Source organism: Trifolium pratense, linkage group LG1 (genome assembly GCF_020283565.1).
Source record: "Trifolium pratense cultivar HEN17-A07 linkage group LG1, ARS_RC_1.1, whole genome shotgun sequence".
Lineage (NCBI taxonomy): Eukaryota > Viridiplantae > Streptophyta > Magnoliopsida > Fabales > Fabaceae > Trifolium > Trifolium pratense.
The window spans coordinates 36,553,061-36,572,246 of record NC_060059.1 but is presented as its reverse complement, the minus strand read 5'-3'; the positions used below and the strand labels follow the sequence as shown (position 1 = coordinate 36,572,246).

Genomic DNA, 19,186 nt, shown 5'->3' with positions numbered 1-19,186 from the left:
ATTGAACCCAACTAACGATTGGTATAAATGTTTACTTTTAAAATGATCATTTCACAAATATGGACTATTCCAAATATGTATTTTCTGCAAAAACAACTTTAAAAAATGAACTTTTCATTGCTCTTCCAAAAAAATAATAACTTCTCTTATTTATTTTATTTTTTTGTTGACAATTTGAAAATATCTTCTATAACAACAACTTTTCTTGAAAACAAATTTTCTCCTGAGCTTTTTTTTTCTTCCCTTATCACACATTTTCCATCATCAAGTTCATGGAAACACCAAGAATGATTATACATTACCACTATTTTCATAGTTGGAGTAAAAAGTTAGCAGCAGTGCTCTTAAATTTGATGTGGCATTGTAGAGTACACTAGAAAGGGTTAAGAAATGGTCCATTGGAGATGCTCTAAGGTCATGAACAAAAGGGTTGCCTTAGTTACAAAAAAAAAAAGAAAGTGTTGGCCGTATCTTTTTTTCCTTCCTTCCTTTGCATTTTCCTGCAAGAGATACGATTTCCGCACTCAAAGATCCAACGTTTTTCCCCCACTCATTTTTGGGTGTAAACCAAACGGGGAAAATTAATTTTTCCAACTATCTACTTATTTTCCAGTCATCCACAGTCATGCAAAAAATCAAATGAAACAATGAAGAGACTTTTATATATAATATCTGCAATCTGCAATATTTCAGCAGATGGCAACAAACACTGAAAGAATAGGGGAAATTTATAGCTGAAAAAGAAAAGGAAAACTAAAATAATTCCATACAAGAATGTATCTAACATATAATATGTATATCTAAAAAATAACAAAAGACCTTTTGCCTAAAAAAATATGTTAGGCACATCTCAATAGCTCATGCATTTGTTTGAGTTGACTTAAACTGTGGCCACTATCATGACTTATATTTACATAAACCTTCGAGGTTAATTTAATTTACCTTCATGCAGATGGATATTGTAAGATCACATAATAAGAAGAGAGTTCTGCAAAATCAACCAATTAGTTGATAAAAATTGGCACTACTAATAGTCCCTACAAGAGCATGAGCCAAATTGGCACTACCAGTAGTCCCTACAAGAGCATGAGCCATTGCGGAAATGATGGAACCGATTGGTGTCTCTAACAATGATTTCCCTCTTCACAACCAAAGACACATATTTTATTGCTGAGTGGCAATCACCACAAACTCTGATATTCTTCATTATGCGTATAGTGGATCCTGGTGAAGTATTTAGAAGTGCAAAAGCAAGAGCCAACTTCTCACTATGATACTGCAAATTCAATTCCTTCTCTTGTTGATCTACATAGAGATGCACATGACTTGTATCAGGAACATAACCAATCTCTTTAATTTTCTGATTTAGATTCTCCCACATTTCATAAACCTTGTCTTTCTGTGGATGAGAAAAGTCATTTGCCACAAATACATGGACAGAATTCTCAATCTCAACCCAACTACAAGCCGGTTCCTTCTTCAACTTACTATCCTTCATCATCTTTCTCACTTTTGCAACATCCTGCCACTTACCAGCAGAGGCATAAATATTGGAAAGCAATGTATGTGTTCCTGAATAAGAAGGGTCAAGCTCTAAAACCTTTTGAGCAGCGTAAGCACCCATTTCCGTGTTTTTATGCATTTTAGACGCACCAAGCAAAGCTCCCCAGATAGTTGCAGTTGGTTCAATTGGTATTTCTTCTATGAAACTCTTAGCCCGATCAAGAAGACCAGCTCGACCAAGAAGATCAACAACCGTCGTGTAGTGCGAGACTTTTGGTTCAAGGCCATGCTTCTTCATCAACTCAAAATAATATTTACCCTCATCCAAAAGTCCGGCATGGCTACAAGCCGTAAGAACAGAAAGGAACGTTATATCATTGGGTTTAATCCCATCCCACAGCATCATCTCTTCAAAAAGGTCTACAGCTTCCTTTCCAAACCCATGCTGAGCATAGCCTATCAACATCGAATTGCAAGAAATAACATCAACCTTAACCAACCGATCAAAAACCTTCTTCGCATCCCAAATGTTCCCCGACTTTGCATACATGTGAAGAAGCGTATTCCCCACGTAACCAGCTAACTTCCTTCCCGATTTCATCATATGTGCATGGAGCCATTTCCCTTGCTCCAAAGATCCCATGCTCGACGAAGAACACAAAAGAGCCGAATAAGTAAAATCCGTTGCTCCATAATCCTCCCTTTGCATCTTCACAAATAAAGCCAAAGCCTCCTCTCCATCACCTTTCCTAGCATAACCAGATATCAAAGAATTCCAAGAAACCTCATTCTTACTCTCAAGCTCATCAAAAACCAACTGCGCTTCCCTTAAGTATCCACACTTCGCATACATATCCACAAGAGAACTCCCCACAAACACATTTGATTGAAACCCATACTTCCAACAACACCCATGAATTTGCTCCCCATCAACATAACTCCCTAAAACCCCACAACACTTCACCAAACTCGACAACGTAAACTCATTCGGTCTCGCCCCATCACGAATCATCTCAGGAAACAAAACAAGTGCACTACTAGCACACTCATTCTGCGAATAGCCAGTAATCATGGAAGTCCAAGTCACCATATCTTTGACAGGCATTTCATCAAACACTTGGCGGGCAATTTCTAAACTACCACATTTCGCATACATAAACAAAATCGAATTTTGAATGATTAAATCATTCTTAAACTGAGAATTAAGTATATGGGTATGCACTAATTTTCCTTGTTTGAGTTTCCCTAACATTGTGCATCTTTTTAAGAGGTTGTTGTAAATGGTTCGGTTCGGTTCGAGTGAACCATTGTCGATGAGGTCTAGAATGTGAAGACTGGAGTTTGAGATGAGACTTGGACGAAGGAGGTTTTTGTCGTCTATGATGTAATGTGAGATGATGTTGTTGTTCCATTTGTTGTTGTTGGTATCGTCTGATACGTCGGAATATGGAGGTGTAGATGGAGTTGCGGATTGGTAGAGTGTGCGGAAGATTCTAGAAACTGCAGCAATGAGTGAGGAATTTCTTTTGCATTGGATCATTACAGCAATGGCAACGAAAGCTAGATTGAGTTAAGAGAGTGTGATGTTGCGGTTTTGTTTCGGCAGTACACTGTTAATCTCATTCCGTTAGCGACAGTTGGGAAACATAATCCTTGGAATAAATATTATTCGGGAGCTTCTACGGTACATCAGAATAATTCGAATCTATCAGTACATTAAGTCGTTAAATTTATAAATTAACGATTATTTTCATGAATTAAGCTGATTATTGTATTTTAGAGATAATAATATTACAAGAAAAATCACAATTTCACTGTTTATAAGCAATTCACTAATTTTTTTTTAAGTTTTTGATTAAAAAAATACAATATTGACTAATATTAGGAATAAAAATTCAAAAAATATCAAATTTTATATTTTTGACAATTTCGATAAATAATATTTGGTTATTATAATGTTTTTAATGATAGAAAAAAATTATTTTAAAAAAGATTCATTTACCTATCATTTTAATGGTCTGGTGTACCATAGAATTTCCCATATTATTCCATTGAATATTATTACGTGAATATTATTCCTATCAATTATAAATTTAATTAAAAGTTTAAAATATTAAATTAAAAAAATGAGTTAAAAATAATGGGGAGTAAAAAGTTATGAGTAGTTACCTTTTATTCTCGTGGGAATATAAGATGCACATCCTTTAACATGAGAATAGAAAGTGAAAAACTCGTGTCTAAATTATATTCTTAAGAATAAAAAGTTCATATGCATAATTTATAAAAACTTGAAACAAGCATGAGAATGAAAAATTCTCGGAGTCACATTCCTTGGATAGAAGTTCATAAGAAAGCCAATAAGGCTAATCTCCATCAAGACAACAAAGAAGTAGAACACCAATAAGGCTAATCACTATAGCAGAACGTAAGAAGAATTAAAACATCAAACATGTGACTTGAACAATACTCAGACACTGAGCTGTAACCAAATACTTCAATTTCTTCACACCTAAGCTTCAAACATGTCAATGAGCAACCAACATAGAGATACTCTCATTGACTTTCAAGCCAAACCAAACAGGTCTTCAATCTCTCTAATAGATCATCACATGCCAAACAAGCTAAACAGCCAAACTAAACAACCAATGCACCAAAGGAATAAAATAAAAGCCTTGCTGAATCCACTTCAACAAGCAACCACAAAAGTGATGACACAAAATGTAACAAAATCTTTTGGTTGGCATATACTCTCTCCATAACACTTTATACCTAAAAATGCACTTTCAAAATTCATTGTATATTTAATGTATCTGATCTATATTATGGACTAGATACATTAAATATACAATGAACCTAAAAAGTCGTCAATTTTATCTTATAAAGTGTTACAAAGTAAGCACATAAGTAACTTCCAAAATGAATTAACACAGTAGCATTAGTGGCAGCTTGTGCACCAATTAAGAGAAGAGTGTAACCAGAATCTTTTTCACTAATAGAATAATATTCTATCACTTATATTTCTCATCCAAAACAAAATCTAAACTTTTTCCCTCCAATAAGCAATAAAAATCTTAACTCCTTTTGCAGTTGCTTCCCTATTCCTTTTGTATACTGTCTTTAACTCTACTATCATCTTAACAACATGCATACCTTGCTTTCAAAACCCCTCACACTTCAATCACAACCAAACACACCAATTCCCCAAAACCAAACAAAACCACTCAATTTATCCCTTCTTTACACCCACCCACTTACTTCCAGCACCTACTCAACCATTCTCCAATATTCCAACTCCCTCACTTTAGGAAAACAACTTCATGCCCACTCCATCAAAACTGGCTTTCACAATCACCACTTTGTTCAAACCAAGTTACTCCAAATGTATTCAATTAACTCCTTTTTCCAAGATGCATGCCACCTGTTCGACATAATGCCTGTTAAAAGCTTGCATTCTTGGATTGCACTTATACGTCTTTACCTTAATATGGGGTTGTTTGAAAAAGGTGTTATGCTTTTTGAACAACTGTTATGTGATGATGGGGTGGGAGAAAAATTGGATTTTTTTGTGTTTCCTGTTGTTTTGAACATTTGTTGTGGTCTTCGTGATTTGGAATTAGGTAGACAACTTCATGGGATGATTTTGAAACATGGGTTTGTTACTAATGTTTATGTGGGGAATGCTTTGATTGATATGTATGGTAAATGTGGGAGTTTGGGTGAGGCTAAGAAAGTTTTAGAAGCAATGCCGCTAAAGGATCGTGTCTCTTGGAATTCTATTATAACTGCGTGTGCTTTTAATGGGATGGTGCATGAAGCGTTGGATCTCTTGCAAAATATGTTGATGAGTGAGTTGGAACCCAATGTTGTTACTTGGAGTGCAGTTATTGGAGGATTCTCGAGTAATGGTTATGATGTTGAGTCGGTTGAATTGTTAGCTAGAATGGTAGGAGCAGGGGTGGCGCCAAATGCTCGGACGCTGGCGAGCGTTCTACCTGCTTGTGCTAGGATGAAAAGGCTTTGCCTTGGGAAAGTATTGCATGGCTATATTGTTAGACGTGGGTTGTTCTCTAATGGTTTTGTTGTGAATGCATTAGTGGATATGTATAGAAGGTGTGGTGATATGAAAAGTGCCTTCGAAGTGTTTTCCAAATATGTGAGGAAATGTGCAGCGTCTTACAATACAATGATAGTTGGTTATTCGGAACACGGGAACATTATAAGGGCAAAGGAATTATTTGATCAGATGGAACAAGAAGGTGTGGAGAGGAAGAGGAATAGAATATCATGGAATTGTATGATATCCGGGTATGTGAATAATTTCATGCTTAATGAAGCTCTCATATTGTTTCGAGATTTACTGATCAACGGAATTGAACCTGATTCATTCACTCTTGGAAGTGTCCTTACTGGCTGTGCTGATATGGCTTCTATTCGACGAGGGAAAGAGATACATTCCATTGCAATTGTCAAAGGTCTGCAGTCCAACAGTTTTGTCGGCGGAGCTTTGGTAGAAATGTACTGTAAATGCAATGACATTATAGCTGCTCAAATGGCATTTGATGAAATAAGTGAAAGAGATACATCAACATGGAATGCATTGATATCTGGCTACGCTCGGTCTAATCAAATTGAAAAGATCAGAGAACTTCTTGAGAGAATGAAAAGGGATGGTTTTGAGCCAAATGTGTATACATGGAATAGTATTTTAGCTGGCCTTGTGGAAAATAAACAATATGATCCAGCAATGCAATTGTTCAATGAAATGCAGGTTTCAAATTTGAGGCCTGACATATACACAGTTGGAATAATCTTAGCAGCATGCTCCAAGTTGGCAACAATTCACCGAGGAAAGCAGGTCCATGCATATTCCGTAAGAGCCGGGTACGACTCTGATGTTCATATTGGAGCCACCTTAGTAGACATGTATGCAAAATGTGGCGGTATTAAACACTGCTATCAAGTTTATAACAAGATATCAAATCCTAATTTGGTGTGCCACAATGCTATGCTCACTGCTTATGCTATGCACGGACATGGAGAAGAAGGAATTGCTATTTTCCGCAGAATGTTGGCTGACAAAGTTAGACCGGACCATATAACTTTCCTATCAGTTCTTTCTTCATGTGTTCATGCAGGATCCATTGAGATTGGTTATGAATGCTTTTATTTAATGAAAAAATTCAACATCACACCCACATTAAAACATTATACGTGTATGGTCGACCTCTTGAGTCGTGCAGGGAAGCTCGATGAAGCATTTCAACTCATCAAAAACATGCCAATGGAAGCTGATTCAGTGACTTGGAGTGCTTTGCTTGGAGGTTGTTTTATTCACAAGGAAGTTTCCTTAGGTGAAATTGCAGCAGAAAAACTCATAGAATTGGAGCCGGGTAACACCGGAAACTATGTTATGTTAGCAAACTTGTATGCTTCTGCAGGGCGATGGCATGATCTTGCTAAAATTAGAGAGTTGATGAATGATAGGGGAATGCAAAAGAGCCCAGGATGTAGTTGGATAGAAGATAGAGATGGGGTTCATGTTTTTCTTGCTAGTGATAAAACTCACCAAAGAGCAGAAGAGATATATTATATGCTGGATAATTTGACCAAGTTTATTAGAATAAAAGAACATAAATCATTTATAACATGAGCAAAGAGTTGTACAATATTAATAGGAGTAGACATTGTAAGAAAATATACATGTACATATTTCAGAAGATGACTACTCAAGAATATACATACAACGATGGCCTCCATATCGTCATGAAATTGAAACCACGCTGCTAGTGATAACTTTTTTTTTTTAAGACTCCGTATCTGGCCCAAGGATGCTATTAGTGATAGTGATAGTTGTTATATTATACCCCTCATAAAATTTGTATGCAACATTGAATGAAGAATTAAAACAGACAAAAATGGCATGAAAAATTAATTGCGAGATAGTAATAGTTGTTTTTGGTTGCGTTTGCAGCAAGATTACAACATGTCTCGGTTCTTGAAGCAGAGAGCTATGGGGAAGTGAATATTACATGGCGTTAAGTTGGTTTGTGAGAGAGGATTTCACAAGATTATAATTTATTCAGACTCTTTGGTGATGATAAGTTACTCAACGATGGGTACCCCCTTATGCATCCTCATTGCACTCTTATAGAGAATATTTACCAGGTTCATCAAAATGCGAATTCGATTAAATGGATACATGTTTTTAGAGAAGCTAATCAAGCGACAAATCAATTTTAAGAATTCGTCCCTTGTTAATTTTAAGATTTTTAATCTTGTTCCAAATTTTATTTATTTACCTTGTGATAATGGTGCTTGTACCAGTTTTTCTTGTTTCTAAATTCACACATCATCATAAGTGAATGAGCTAAAGTTCAAACTTTAGTCGCAAGCATAACATATTCCACATTTAATGTCAAAAAAAACATATTCCACATTTATTTTTGCTAGTAAATTACTATTTGTGGACAAATATTTTTGTTTGTTTTAATTTTGTTTTGACAAAAAATATTATTTGTATTTGTTATATATTGCACAAAATTGGATAAGTAAGTTATGTCCCTCTCTCTCAAGTGGAACAAACAAAACAAATCTCAAATAATAATATTAGTAAACAGAAAAAACTACGAATCTTAACAAAAAAAACCTAACATTGCTAACTTTCTTCTTCTAGGCGTGCGTAATAATCATCACGAACGAACCCTTCTTTTCTTCTTCTTCTTCTTCCAATTCCTATACACGAACAAAATACAGAAATACCTTCGAAGGTGAACGAAATGGTAGCGCTTAGCGTAGAAAACAAAAGGGCAGTATTGTAATTTCAATTTGTCATCCTCCATGAGATGAGATGAGATGAACACATCCGCTCACTTACACACCGACACAACTGCCATTCTATCTGTTGCCGCCGGTACCAAAACCGGCCGTAAGGGAAGATTATCTCTCATGGCCGCCGCTCAAGCCAACTCTACTCCCGCTGTTGTTTTCACCGCTCTCGCTGGTGTTGCTATTGTCGCTGTCATTTTCTACGGTGCCAGCAGGTAAATTAATCATCGCATCACATAATCTTCCAAAAACCCTAACAACACTTTTTCAACTTTTTTTTTGTTGATCGATTCATTGATTTCAGCTAGATCTCTATTTTTGTACTTGAATCGCTTTATTCATCATGTGATTCATCAAGTTGTGGATAAGATCTTCATTGTTGTTGTTAACTTCTATTTTAACTGTATAATATCTTGTTTAAATCAATTGGATTTCGTCGGATTTTATTTATTGCTTCATTATGTTTTATTCCATGATGATGATGATGATGATGATGGTGATGATTCACATTCATATCCAAAAATATGTCGTCATAGTGTTGTTTCCATTCGATGGATTGATTGGCTAGGGACCTTGGAGTGAGTGTGTTCCTCTTAAAGTCTCAGGGTCAAGTCCCGGTGCCACTAGTGGGCAGTGGTTTGGTGTCCCTCGGATTAGTCAGTCCTTGAGACAGATACCGGGTCTTCAAGAAGAAGGAATGCTGTAACGACAGATTTTTGGATATATTTAGAGCTTTTATTTTACTAAAGATATATTTAGAGCTTAAAAAGAAAGATTTGTGTTAGTATATATTTTGAGCTTGCATAATGTTATTTGGGCACTTAAGAGTTAAGAATGATATTCTCCAGGCCTGATTAAATTTAGGACAAAACTTACCTGCAATGCTATAGACACTGTTCAACCTATTCCTGTTACAAAAAAACAGTTAGTTTCATGAAAAGATATAAAGATTTACGTGGTAATATATATTTTACTATATTTTCAATGAGGAACAGAAAAAGCTAGATCAACATGTAAGTTTTTTCCTTAAAATTATTGCGTGTAAATGGTCTATGCTATAGAACTGATGCATCTGGTACTTATTTTAGGGTGGAAACTATGTAGTATACTTGATTTTGTAAATAACTAAGAAATGCTGAATTATAGTATTAAACCATATAATTTTTATCATTTCGTTTAATAAATATAGGGTAATTACATATGAATGAAAGACAAACGGGCAACAAGCTGCGCCGCTATAAATGTTTTCCTTGGAGAACATAGGTTCTTTCAACTCTTGGAATGGGAAAAGTGACGTAATTGTAGTAGTAAATAGAGCTGCTAATGTATCATATGTTGAGGTTAGTATTTTTTTTGAGAAATACAGTGGTTTGTCCTTACGGTGTGCTGAAAAGTGCACAACTGGCAGGAGCTCCAATCATAAATTTAGACTAGTAAAGACCCCGTGTAAGATTGTAAGGATTTGAGAGGGAATGGCTGGACACATAGCTGTAAAAGGCCGTCACATGTTAATAGCATGTGACTTTTCTTAAAATAGTTAGTTAGATAAATAGAAGCAGGTAGCTCTAACACAATAATAACTGTTAAAATATTTGGATAGTTTTGTATGAAGTGTCTCGACTCGCTCAAAAATTACAAACACTAGTAGAATAGAATGTAAGTAATCTATGATAAGACTTTTTCAATGGGGGAAAACCATAAAGTGCTTGATATTGTTCCCCCATTGTGCTAGAGCACTGTTGTTTACTTTTTTTAAAAGCAGTACCAAATAATTTTTTCTCATGTTTTATTGGTCAACTTAAATCACTGTGATCATGCAGGAAAAGAAAACACGCCCTTTCACCTCAGTATTGGAAAAGCTTGTTTACAGAAGATGGTAGACTTCGTGATGGTGGAATTAAGCTCCTGAAAAAAGTGCGCAGTGGAGTGAGTTTACCAGTTCATTCACCTGTACTTTAAATTTGTGTAGCTTTCGTTTCTTTGTGGAATTGATCGCATTATAAATATCTGATGCAGGGTGTTCATCCTAGAATAAGGGATGAAGTTTGGCCATTTCTACTTGGAGTGTAAGCATGCCATTCTTTTTATTTCATTTGTAGATAGTCATAGTCTTCACTCTTGCATAATTACAATGAATCTTATCTTAGTCATCTTTTAGTTAATATACAATTATGCATTAGGAAAGGGTATGGATTACCTTGTACTTTCTTTATATTAGACTGTTAGATTGTGTTTTACTTTTTTCTTTTATACAGTTACTGATTACACTTGTATGACTTAGACAGGTATGACTTTAACAGCACCAAAGATGAAAGAGATGCTGTAAGAACTCAAAATAGGTTGGCATACAAGTTTCATTCCCAATTTATTATATATCTTTGTGCATGATCAATAATTTAAATTTATATTCTTTACACTTTTTATTTATGTTGAGATGGACGGGGTGTTAACATCAGATTGATCTTGTGGCAAATTTTTATTATACACAGAAAGAAGTATGAAGGACTCCGTAGAAAATGCAGGAAACTCATCAAGCAAAGCAGTGAAAGAAGCAAGTTAAATGATCTTGGTGAAATCAGCAATGAAGGAGGTGATGGAAGTCTTCAAGATTCTGGTTCTTCTAGTTCCGATGATGCTGCCAGTTCCAGGGAATTCCTTTCTAGTCAGGACATAACTCCAGACGCTGAATATTCAGATTATCCATCCACCGTCTCATTGGAAGATGATTATGTTAATGTTGACAATGCTGATGCATCTATACTGGATACAGATTCCACTGAAGCTCCTGAAGTAATTCAAACAGTTCCTCCCATTGATGTTCCGGAAGATAACAACCCCATTAAAACTACCAAGGATTCTGCTGAAGGTTCTGAAGTAATTCAAACAGCTCCTCCTGATGATGTTCCAGAAGATAACAACCCCGTGAAAACTTCCAAGGAAGTCTCATCTCCCTTACAAAAAAAAGTTCCACCGAAGCTACCAACTAATGAAGACTTCTCCACCTGGCAACGAATTATCCGACTCGATGCAATACGTGCCAATGCAGAATGGATGGAACACTATCCCTCTCAAGCTGCCATATCAGACAATATAGCACGTCGTACTGCTGAGGATGTTGGCTTGGAGGATTATGGTCACCTAGAGGCTGGCAGAATCTTACATGCTGCCCGACTAGTTGCTATTCTTGAAGCATATGCACTATATGACTCTGAAATTGGCTACTGCCAGGGTATGAGTGACCTGCTATCTCCTATAATTAGTATTATATCAGAGGATCATGAGGCTTTCTGGTGTTTCGTTGGATTCATGAAGAAGGCACGACAAAATTTTAGGCTTGATGAGGTGGGTATAAAGAGGCAACTAGAATTAGTTGCAAAAATAATCAAGTATAAGGATGCCCATCTATTTAAGCATTTGGAGAAACTTCAAGCTGAAGATTGCTTTTTTGTGTATAGGATGGTGGTGGTATTGTTTCGAAGGGAATTGACATTTGAACAGACTCTTTGCCTTTGGGAAGTAATGTGGGCAGATCAAGCTGCAATCAGAGCAGGTATTGGTGGGATTTCTGCATGGAACAAAGTCAGAAAGCGTGCACCACCGACAGATGATCTTTTGCTTTACGCAATAGCAGCTTCGGTATTACAGAGGAGGAAACTGATCATTGAAACGTATAGCAGCATGGATGAGATCATTAGGGAATGCAATAGCATGTCAGGACAGCTTGATGTTTTGAAATTGCTAGATGATGCACATAGCTTAGTGGTCGCTCTTCATGACAAAATAGAGACATGATTCTGATCAATGCACTAAGCAAATGTAGTTTATAATTTTTAGTGTACAAAATTGCTTATATTTCAGACTTGCAGATTCTCTTCTGCATTTAAAATAAGCATCGGAGTTGCGCTGCACGGGTTATTGCTTATTACTCCCAAATATAGACGCCGTTCTATTTATTTTCTTCTTTAGCTCTTTTTCCTTTAATGAATTTTGATTTGACACACCAGTCCTAGGACTCTGGAGCACCCTCTGGGAAGAGGTGGCAGTGGCGTATAACTGTTACAAAATGTTAAATTGTTATCTACAATTAAGAATGTCTATTTTTCTTTCTTCTCTAGAATAGGGTATTTTCCAGTTTAGCTCTGCTAATTTTATGTCATTTATTTGTCCTTTTGAATCAGCCATCGCTTAACTAGGATGCTTGTTTCTCGAGCAGTAGGTGAAGATATCAGTTTCTAAAAGTTTGTTTATCATTTTGTTATGTTTTATGACCAGAGCAATGCTAATTGTTAGCAAGGAAATTGAATACAAAACGTAACAATACAACTGTGATGTATGTATGTATTCTTGTCTTTTGTGCAAAGAGATCTTTTGCCGCCCTTCATATTTCTCGTGCGCCCTACGCGTTTTCATTTTTACCCTTCCACTCCTTAAGTAACTAACGTTATAAAAATGAAAAATGTTTGAAAATGTCTTCATTTTTATCCTTCCACTACTTAAGTAATGAACGTTATAAAAATTAGAAATGTTTGAAAATGTCATCCGCTACTTAAGTAGCGGACGTTATAGATGTAAGATTTTTTTTTTCGGGGGGGGGGGGGGGGGGGGGGGGGGGGGGGGTGGGAGGGGTCTGCTACCTAAATAGTAGATGAAGGTATTTTTGTAAATTTGTAGAACGCACGAGAAAATGGGTTGGATGACAAAAGAAATTATCTTGTAGACATTCTTCATTACTCATTCAACCCATGATTTCTACCAAATACACGCATAAAACTCATTCTCTTTTATTTGCACAAATTCAAATTGTAGGTGATGGAAGTATGACTAATATGTTTTAAAGTTTCAAACAAATATTTTTCTATGTTAAATTAGTCATTTATTTTTAAAAATATGTATAACTTGACCCAACTTCATTTTTAGTTCACGTCTATTACAATTTTGTCCACCTGATAATTGAATGCTATATACTACTATAAAGAATGTTTATCACGAGCATTTCTATGATGGCCACAACACCAAATCTTTTATGAGAATGTTAACATGTGCCCTTAAGACACATGTTAAGGAAGCAAAAATAAAAATTATTAAATATTAATTTGTGCATTTTGACTTTTGAAACATTAAATTTCTTGTATCATTAAATGTTAAAATTCTATTTTGATATATCTTAACATGTGCCCTAACAAGACCCTTAGTATTAGAATATGTGTGTAGATAGATATGTAATGGAAAGAAGTAAAGAGGTGAGCAGGTGGCTATGAAATAGTATACTCCCTTCGTACCGTAATATAAGCAAAAAAAATTATCTTCATACTTATTAAGAAAAGTAAAATATGATAATTTCAAGAATGACTTTTTGTGTTTTTGTTGAAATAAGTTTCATGGGAAGATTTAAAAAAAGTTTTTATTGGTTATTGATTATGGGGAAAAGAAGAGAGAGTAAATTAAGTAAAAGTCTATCTTGAAAATGATAAAAGTTTATTTTTTTTCTTATAATTTGGGACATGAAAATGTGATTTTTTTTCTTATACTCCCTTCAGTCTTTATTATAACAGAAGTTTTACTTGTTAGGTTCATTGTAAAACTAATGTATCTAGAACTAATGTATCTAAAAGTTTTACTTTTTAGGTTCATTGTTTTACTTTTACATGTTAACAAGACCCTTATTTTTATATGGTTACATACGCAAATATAATTTTTTTAGTCACACTCACAAAATTTTAATTTCTCATTTTAATTATGTAAGTCTTACAAAAAAAAGTATTATATAAGTATGTCTTCATGAAACTTTTGCTCATAAAGTAGTGTGAGTGTAAGTACACTACACGAGTACTTATGGTGACATTGTGGTTACCATGCAATTTTTTTTTGACAAACAACTAAAGCTTACTATATAATACATTAATACTACATGTTAATCAAGTTTCCCTCCTATTTTGTCCGCCTAAATGAATGACATAACTGTAATTTTACTCCTATTTTCATATAATTACTTTCTTAATTAGCGACTAATTAATTTGAACAACATCTTTCTAAACCTATCCGTTACCAATGCTTCATTTATTCTACATAAATTACATTACATTACATGCTTCCTATTTGGATTAACTCTTCATATTCCCACAGAGAGTGACAAATGAGAAGCTGAACAACTATGTTGTCTTTTGAAGACATGTGAAAGCTGAAGAATATCGAGTGAGTTAACTACACCTGCGTCACCAAATAGCACCACCTACGGGCTATTCAAATGGACTTAACATAATATTTGTTCAAAAATATGACTTAACATGTCTCTCCTAGAAAGTAAAACTTCTCTTATAATAAGGACTAGAGGGAGTATTATAGTTTAGATTTTATTTGTAATAAAAATAAGATAGAGGTTGCATAATTTTTTAATACAAGATGTTGGATTAACCTGACTACATGACATGAAAATAATGACATTTTTAAAAAAATTTGGTATTCGTTTTAAAGGACCGGCTAGTTCAAAAGACCAATTTCATCACATATTTGAGGGTCATATTTAAAGTCAAAATTGTTTTTGCCCCGTATAACTCTCCAAAATTGACACAATCAAATATGTGACCTTGAGAGGAACACACTCCAAAATTCCAAGTCAACACCACTAAACTAACCCAAGTGGATTCTCAATTTGCTTAAAGGAAAGTCGAATAAATTTTTATAAAAATATATACATTTATTTTCAATTTCTTAGTAAAGAACCAGTTGATTATTTGTCCTCGTGCATCGCACGGATAGACATACTAGTCATTTATGTATAGACACACATATAAAAAATAAAAAGTAAATCATAAATAATTTAGTCATATCAATTGATATTGACTATTTCATTTATCCTTTAATTTTATTTGAATTTTGTATGTGTGTTCAAACTTAAAAAGTTTGTGTTTGTGTCCATAGAAGTGCTCCTCATCTTATCACTCAACATTACAATTAGGCTTTTGTTGAAAATGAGATCACAATCTTAAACAAATACTACTAAAAAATGTCTCGACCAAAAATATAAATTTAAAAAGTCGTGTCAATTTGGATTTTTGATAGAGTAATGCTTTTGAAGGCTGGGGAGTTGATTGTCTCCCGTGATATTAATGAAAAATGAAATCCTGCCTTTGAGTTATATTTAGTAGATGGAATTTTAATTTAAAAAAAAAAATGAACAGGTGATTTTGGCATTGAAGAGAATCACAGGGAAGGATCCATCCTCAGAAGACTGAGCATCACAAATCTCACGAAATAAAACGCATACAATTTTTTAACTTGAATCCTGAATCTCCTGCTCCTTAACCCTTAGTTCAACTAGTTTAACCAGTTGAGCTACCCACCTCAGTACCGTATACAACTTAATTTTTATTCAACAAAACTTAAATTATAGAGTAATTAAAGCATCACATAAAGAATTTGCAAATCAGGTTTAAACTGGATTGCGAGTTACGTTCTTACTACACCTATAGATATCCATATTCTTCATATTCTACTGCCAGGTTGTATTAGTCTTCTATGGTAGGATACTGCCGGTGTTCGCTTAACAGCCTCCTTTATAGCAAAAAAAATAAAATAAATTAGTCTAAATATGTAGAGCTTATAGAGGAGCAATACGATTCCAACTCTAAATAACATACTCTTATAAAGAGGAAAGAATAATTTTAAGCTGTGAAATAAGTATTTGGATAATAAATTAGTCTCATAGTCATAGCCGATCGAAAAGTGCAAAATTTGTAGAGGTACTAGTCACTGAAATTTCAATGACACTATTTAGTGTCATATTTTAATTTCTTTAGGTTTAACTAAATTAAGTAAATATATAACTTTTTTTTTATAGAATATAACTTTTTTTTTTTTGATAAAATATAACTTTTTATTTGTATAAAGTAAAAGTCAAAATTCGTTTCGAACATGGCTGATCCAACATAGTTAGATAGACCTGAGCAACAGTCGGGTTCGGGTTGAAAATCACCAAACCGAAAAAAACCGCAATAATTTAATTTAGACTCAATTCTAACTGTCAATATCTTCGGTTTGAACGAGCCGATTATTACGGGTTAGATTGAAACTTTGCTTACATCTAAAACTCTTCCATTATCCAAAAATTTATAATTTTTAAATAGTTCAATACCTCGTACACAATGCAACAAAAGATAGACGAACTAAATTAAAAAAACAAAGAAGATGAGAAACAGTTACTTTGTTTCAAATATGTAGATCTAAAGACAATAAAATATCGAGGAGAAGTGAAGTAGAATTAAAATAGATCTAGAATATATATTAGAATATCATTCACACTTCCTTCATCAACGTATTATAAATTATAAAATATAACAATTCTCTCTTATATCAAAGATGATAAAAACAACAAAGAGAAGAGTATATGAGATTGAGAAGGAGAAGGGAAAAAATTAATTTGCATCTTAATGGTTGTTCGGTCGATTTCGGTTATGGAGCGATAGAATTTTAGAGACCCGCACCTGCATGCAACTGTTCATGGCCGATTTTTGCAATTGTTGGCCCGAGACCTGACCCGCACCTGATCGAGTGTTTCAATGTGTTTTCGGTTATATCGGTTTCAAGTCAGGTCTCGGGTTAATGCTGCTCAACCCTATAATTAGAGACCTAAAGTAAGTTTTATTGTGAGGCATTATAAAATAAAAAATTACACGACTTTATGAAAAATGAATAAGAAAATCAAAACATCGCTAAGGTCAAGGATTGAACTTATGTTTGGAATAGTTTGGGGCCTTTAATTTTACTAATTGAATTAAAAAAATACATGAAATTTAATTGTCCTTTTATATATTTATAATCAACTGAAGAAAAACAAATTAAGGCAATTTTTTAGCCCAAAATTTTGAGACCTAAAACCCTTGTTTGGGTCGTTTGGTCCTTGGGCCGGCCCTAGTTTTGAATGGAATCTAGGTTTTAACTATCGGTTTTGCTTTTCTAGTTGTATAGATCTCATCACCACCTTGAACCCTAGAATTGCAAGCAAACCTCGTTTGGAGTGAGAGCGCCGCATTTGAGAAGACTTAGAAATCAATGGCTGATTCAAATGAGAAGGTTAGAAATTCTATACCCGATGACCTTATGTTCTCTATTATGTCAAAACTACCTCCAAAATCGTTGAATCGATTTAAATGTGTACGCAAATCATGGGCTCTCTTTTTTAAAAACTCTTATTTCATGAACATGTATCGAAAAAACTTCATCTCGAATAACCCCTATTATGATGAAACATATCTTCTCTTAATGCAAACTCTTGTAGTTTTTGAACAAAATTCTTGGTTGTATTTATTATCTGGTGATGCCCGTGAGGGGTTTACCAAAAAGGTCAAATTAGATTGGCCGCTTCCATTTCAAGAGTATGACCATGATATTAATATTCTGGGTTCTGAAATTAATGGTAATCTTTGTCTCTACGCCGATGATGATAATTCAAAAGTTGTAGTGTGGAACCCAAGTTTTGAGGAATTCAAGGTCATTCCTCCCAACCTAGATGTGTTTGTACTACCTCATATTGTAATGGTTGCGTCTCAACTACATGGATTTGGTTATGATTACATTGGAGACGACTATAAGTTGATTCGATATGTAGAATTTTATCCAAATCACAATTATGTTTTAGATGGTCAGATAAATGTGCCAAGGTTAATGTCACTTTTAAAAACTATATACGACTATCCTTCATGGGAGATATATAGCTTCAAAAGTAGTCATTGGAAGAAACTTGATTTAGATATGCCAACCTATAATGAGACTCGTGTAGGTGTTCTAGAGCAAGTGTACACAAAAGGGATGTGTCACTGGGTGTCCGAAGGGGAAAATATTGACAATTCATATTTGGTGTCATTTGATTTGAATAATGAAGTGTTCTCTCTAACATCCATACCTTCGCTTATGGACAAATTGGAGGATATTCATTTAATGTTGTTAAACGAGTTCATTGCTTTGATGTATAAAGATGAAGAAACGACTACTTTTCACATATCAATTCTATGTGAAATTGGTGTGAAGGAATCGTGGATGAAACTCTTCATTGTTGAATCACTACCTTGTCTTGGGCACCCTATTGGTGTAGGGAAGAATGGCAACAACATATTCTTTCTAAATGAAGATGAAGAACTACTCATGTGTGATTTAAGTACCCACACAGTTCAAGAGCTTGGCGTTAAAGGAGCATTCACTTGTCAGATAGTAACTTATAAGAAAAGCCTTCTTTCAATTGCAGACTAAATAGTTTATTTTTCATTTCTCTCCATTGAGAGTGGAGATAGTTCACCTAGCGCTGACTAGGTTCAATTCACCTATTTGTTGTTTTGGTTTGTGTTCTATTGTTGTTTCTAAGTTGTTTTGGTTTACTTTTTGGTACTTCTTCGTTTCTACAGTCTCGGATTTCTCCCCATGGCCATCGTCGATTTAGGCCGTGGCAAATAACATGGCTTTTGAGGCTGAACTTCAAACATGCTATGGAGATGTTGCTGTTAGAGAAAGTATTGATTTTCTAGTGTTTAGTTTAGATCTAAATATGTTGTTGTTTAATTTGTTGGTTTTACTTTGAACATTCTTATAGCTTGTCAAGTTTATTGTGATCAAGTAGATGTATAAGTCAAGATCAAATCCAATAGTTAAGGTTGTATCTTTTTTATTATGCATCAATTTTGTACTTTACCCCAACAGTGGGTGTAATCTTTGGCTATTTTAAGAGCAACAATATCGCTAGTGCCTAGTGGTCTAAGTCCCAAGTTTCTAATAGCTAGCCAACGTTTCTAATAGCCAACGTGTGTAAATTTGTAATAATAACCTGCAATGTTAGTGTGTGAGGTGGCAGAGTTGGTGCACTAACTTTACT

The 19,186-nt window shown here is 34.6% G+C and overlaps 3 protein-coding genes and 1 pseudogene across 8 annotated transcripts; 2 read left to right on the top strand and 2 right to left on the bottom strand.

Annotated features, from left to right (window-relative positions):
• The window catches only part of LOC123902918, a 100,539-nt pseudogene that overhangs the window by 31,713 nt on the left and 49,640 nt on the right, over positions 1–19,186 (bottom strand).
• LOC123902912 (pentatricopeptide repeat-containing protein At3g24000, mitochondrial) lies at positions 642–3,138 on the bottom strand. The gene has a single exon (XM_045952742.1). The coding sequence runs from the start codon at positions 3,041–3,043 to the stop codon at positions 1,064–1,066; it is 1,980 nt and encodes a 659-aa protein (XP_045808698.1). The 5' UTR covers positions 3,044–3,138; the 3' UTR covers positions 642–1,063.
• On the top strand, positions 4,222–7,281 carry LOC123902910 (pentatricopeptide repeat-containing protein At2g13600-like). Its single transcript, XM_045952740.1, has one exon. It carries the CDS (start codon positions 4,646–4,648, stop codon positions 7,151–7,153), a length of 2,508 nt encoding a protein of 835 aa, XP_045808696.1. The 5' UTR covers positions 4,222–4,645; the 3' UTR covers positions 7,154–7,281.
• On the top strand, positions 8,059–12,293 carry LOC123902915 (rab GTPase-activating protein 22-like). 6 transcript variants are annotated; one of them, XM_045952747.1, is made up of 6 exons: positions 8,411–8,543; positions 9,518–9,668; positions 10,149–10,242; positions 10,345–10,394; positions 10,614–10,667; positions 10,818–12,293. In XM_045952747.1, the coding sequence occupies exons 2-6, from the start codon at positions 9,652–9,654 to the stop codon at positions 12,118–12,120; spliced, it is 1,518 nt and encodes a 505-aa protein (XP_045808703.1). In that variant the 5' UTR covers positions 8,411–8,543; positions 9,518–9,651; the 3' UTR covers positions 12,121–12,293. The 6 variants fall into 6 exon arrangements, with proteins under 6 accessions (XP_045808700.1, XP_045808701.1, XP_045808703.1 ...); XM_045952746.1 differs by having other exon boundaries at positions 10,149–10,254; XM_045952744.1 differs by lacking the exon at positions 9,518–9,668 and having other exon boundaries at positions 8,059–8,543; positions 10,149–10,254.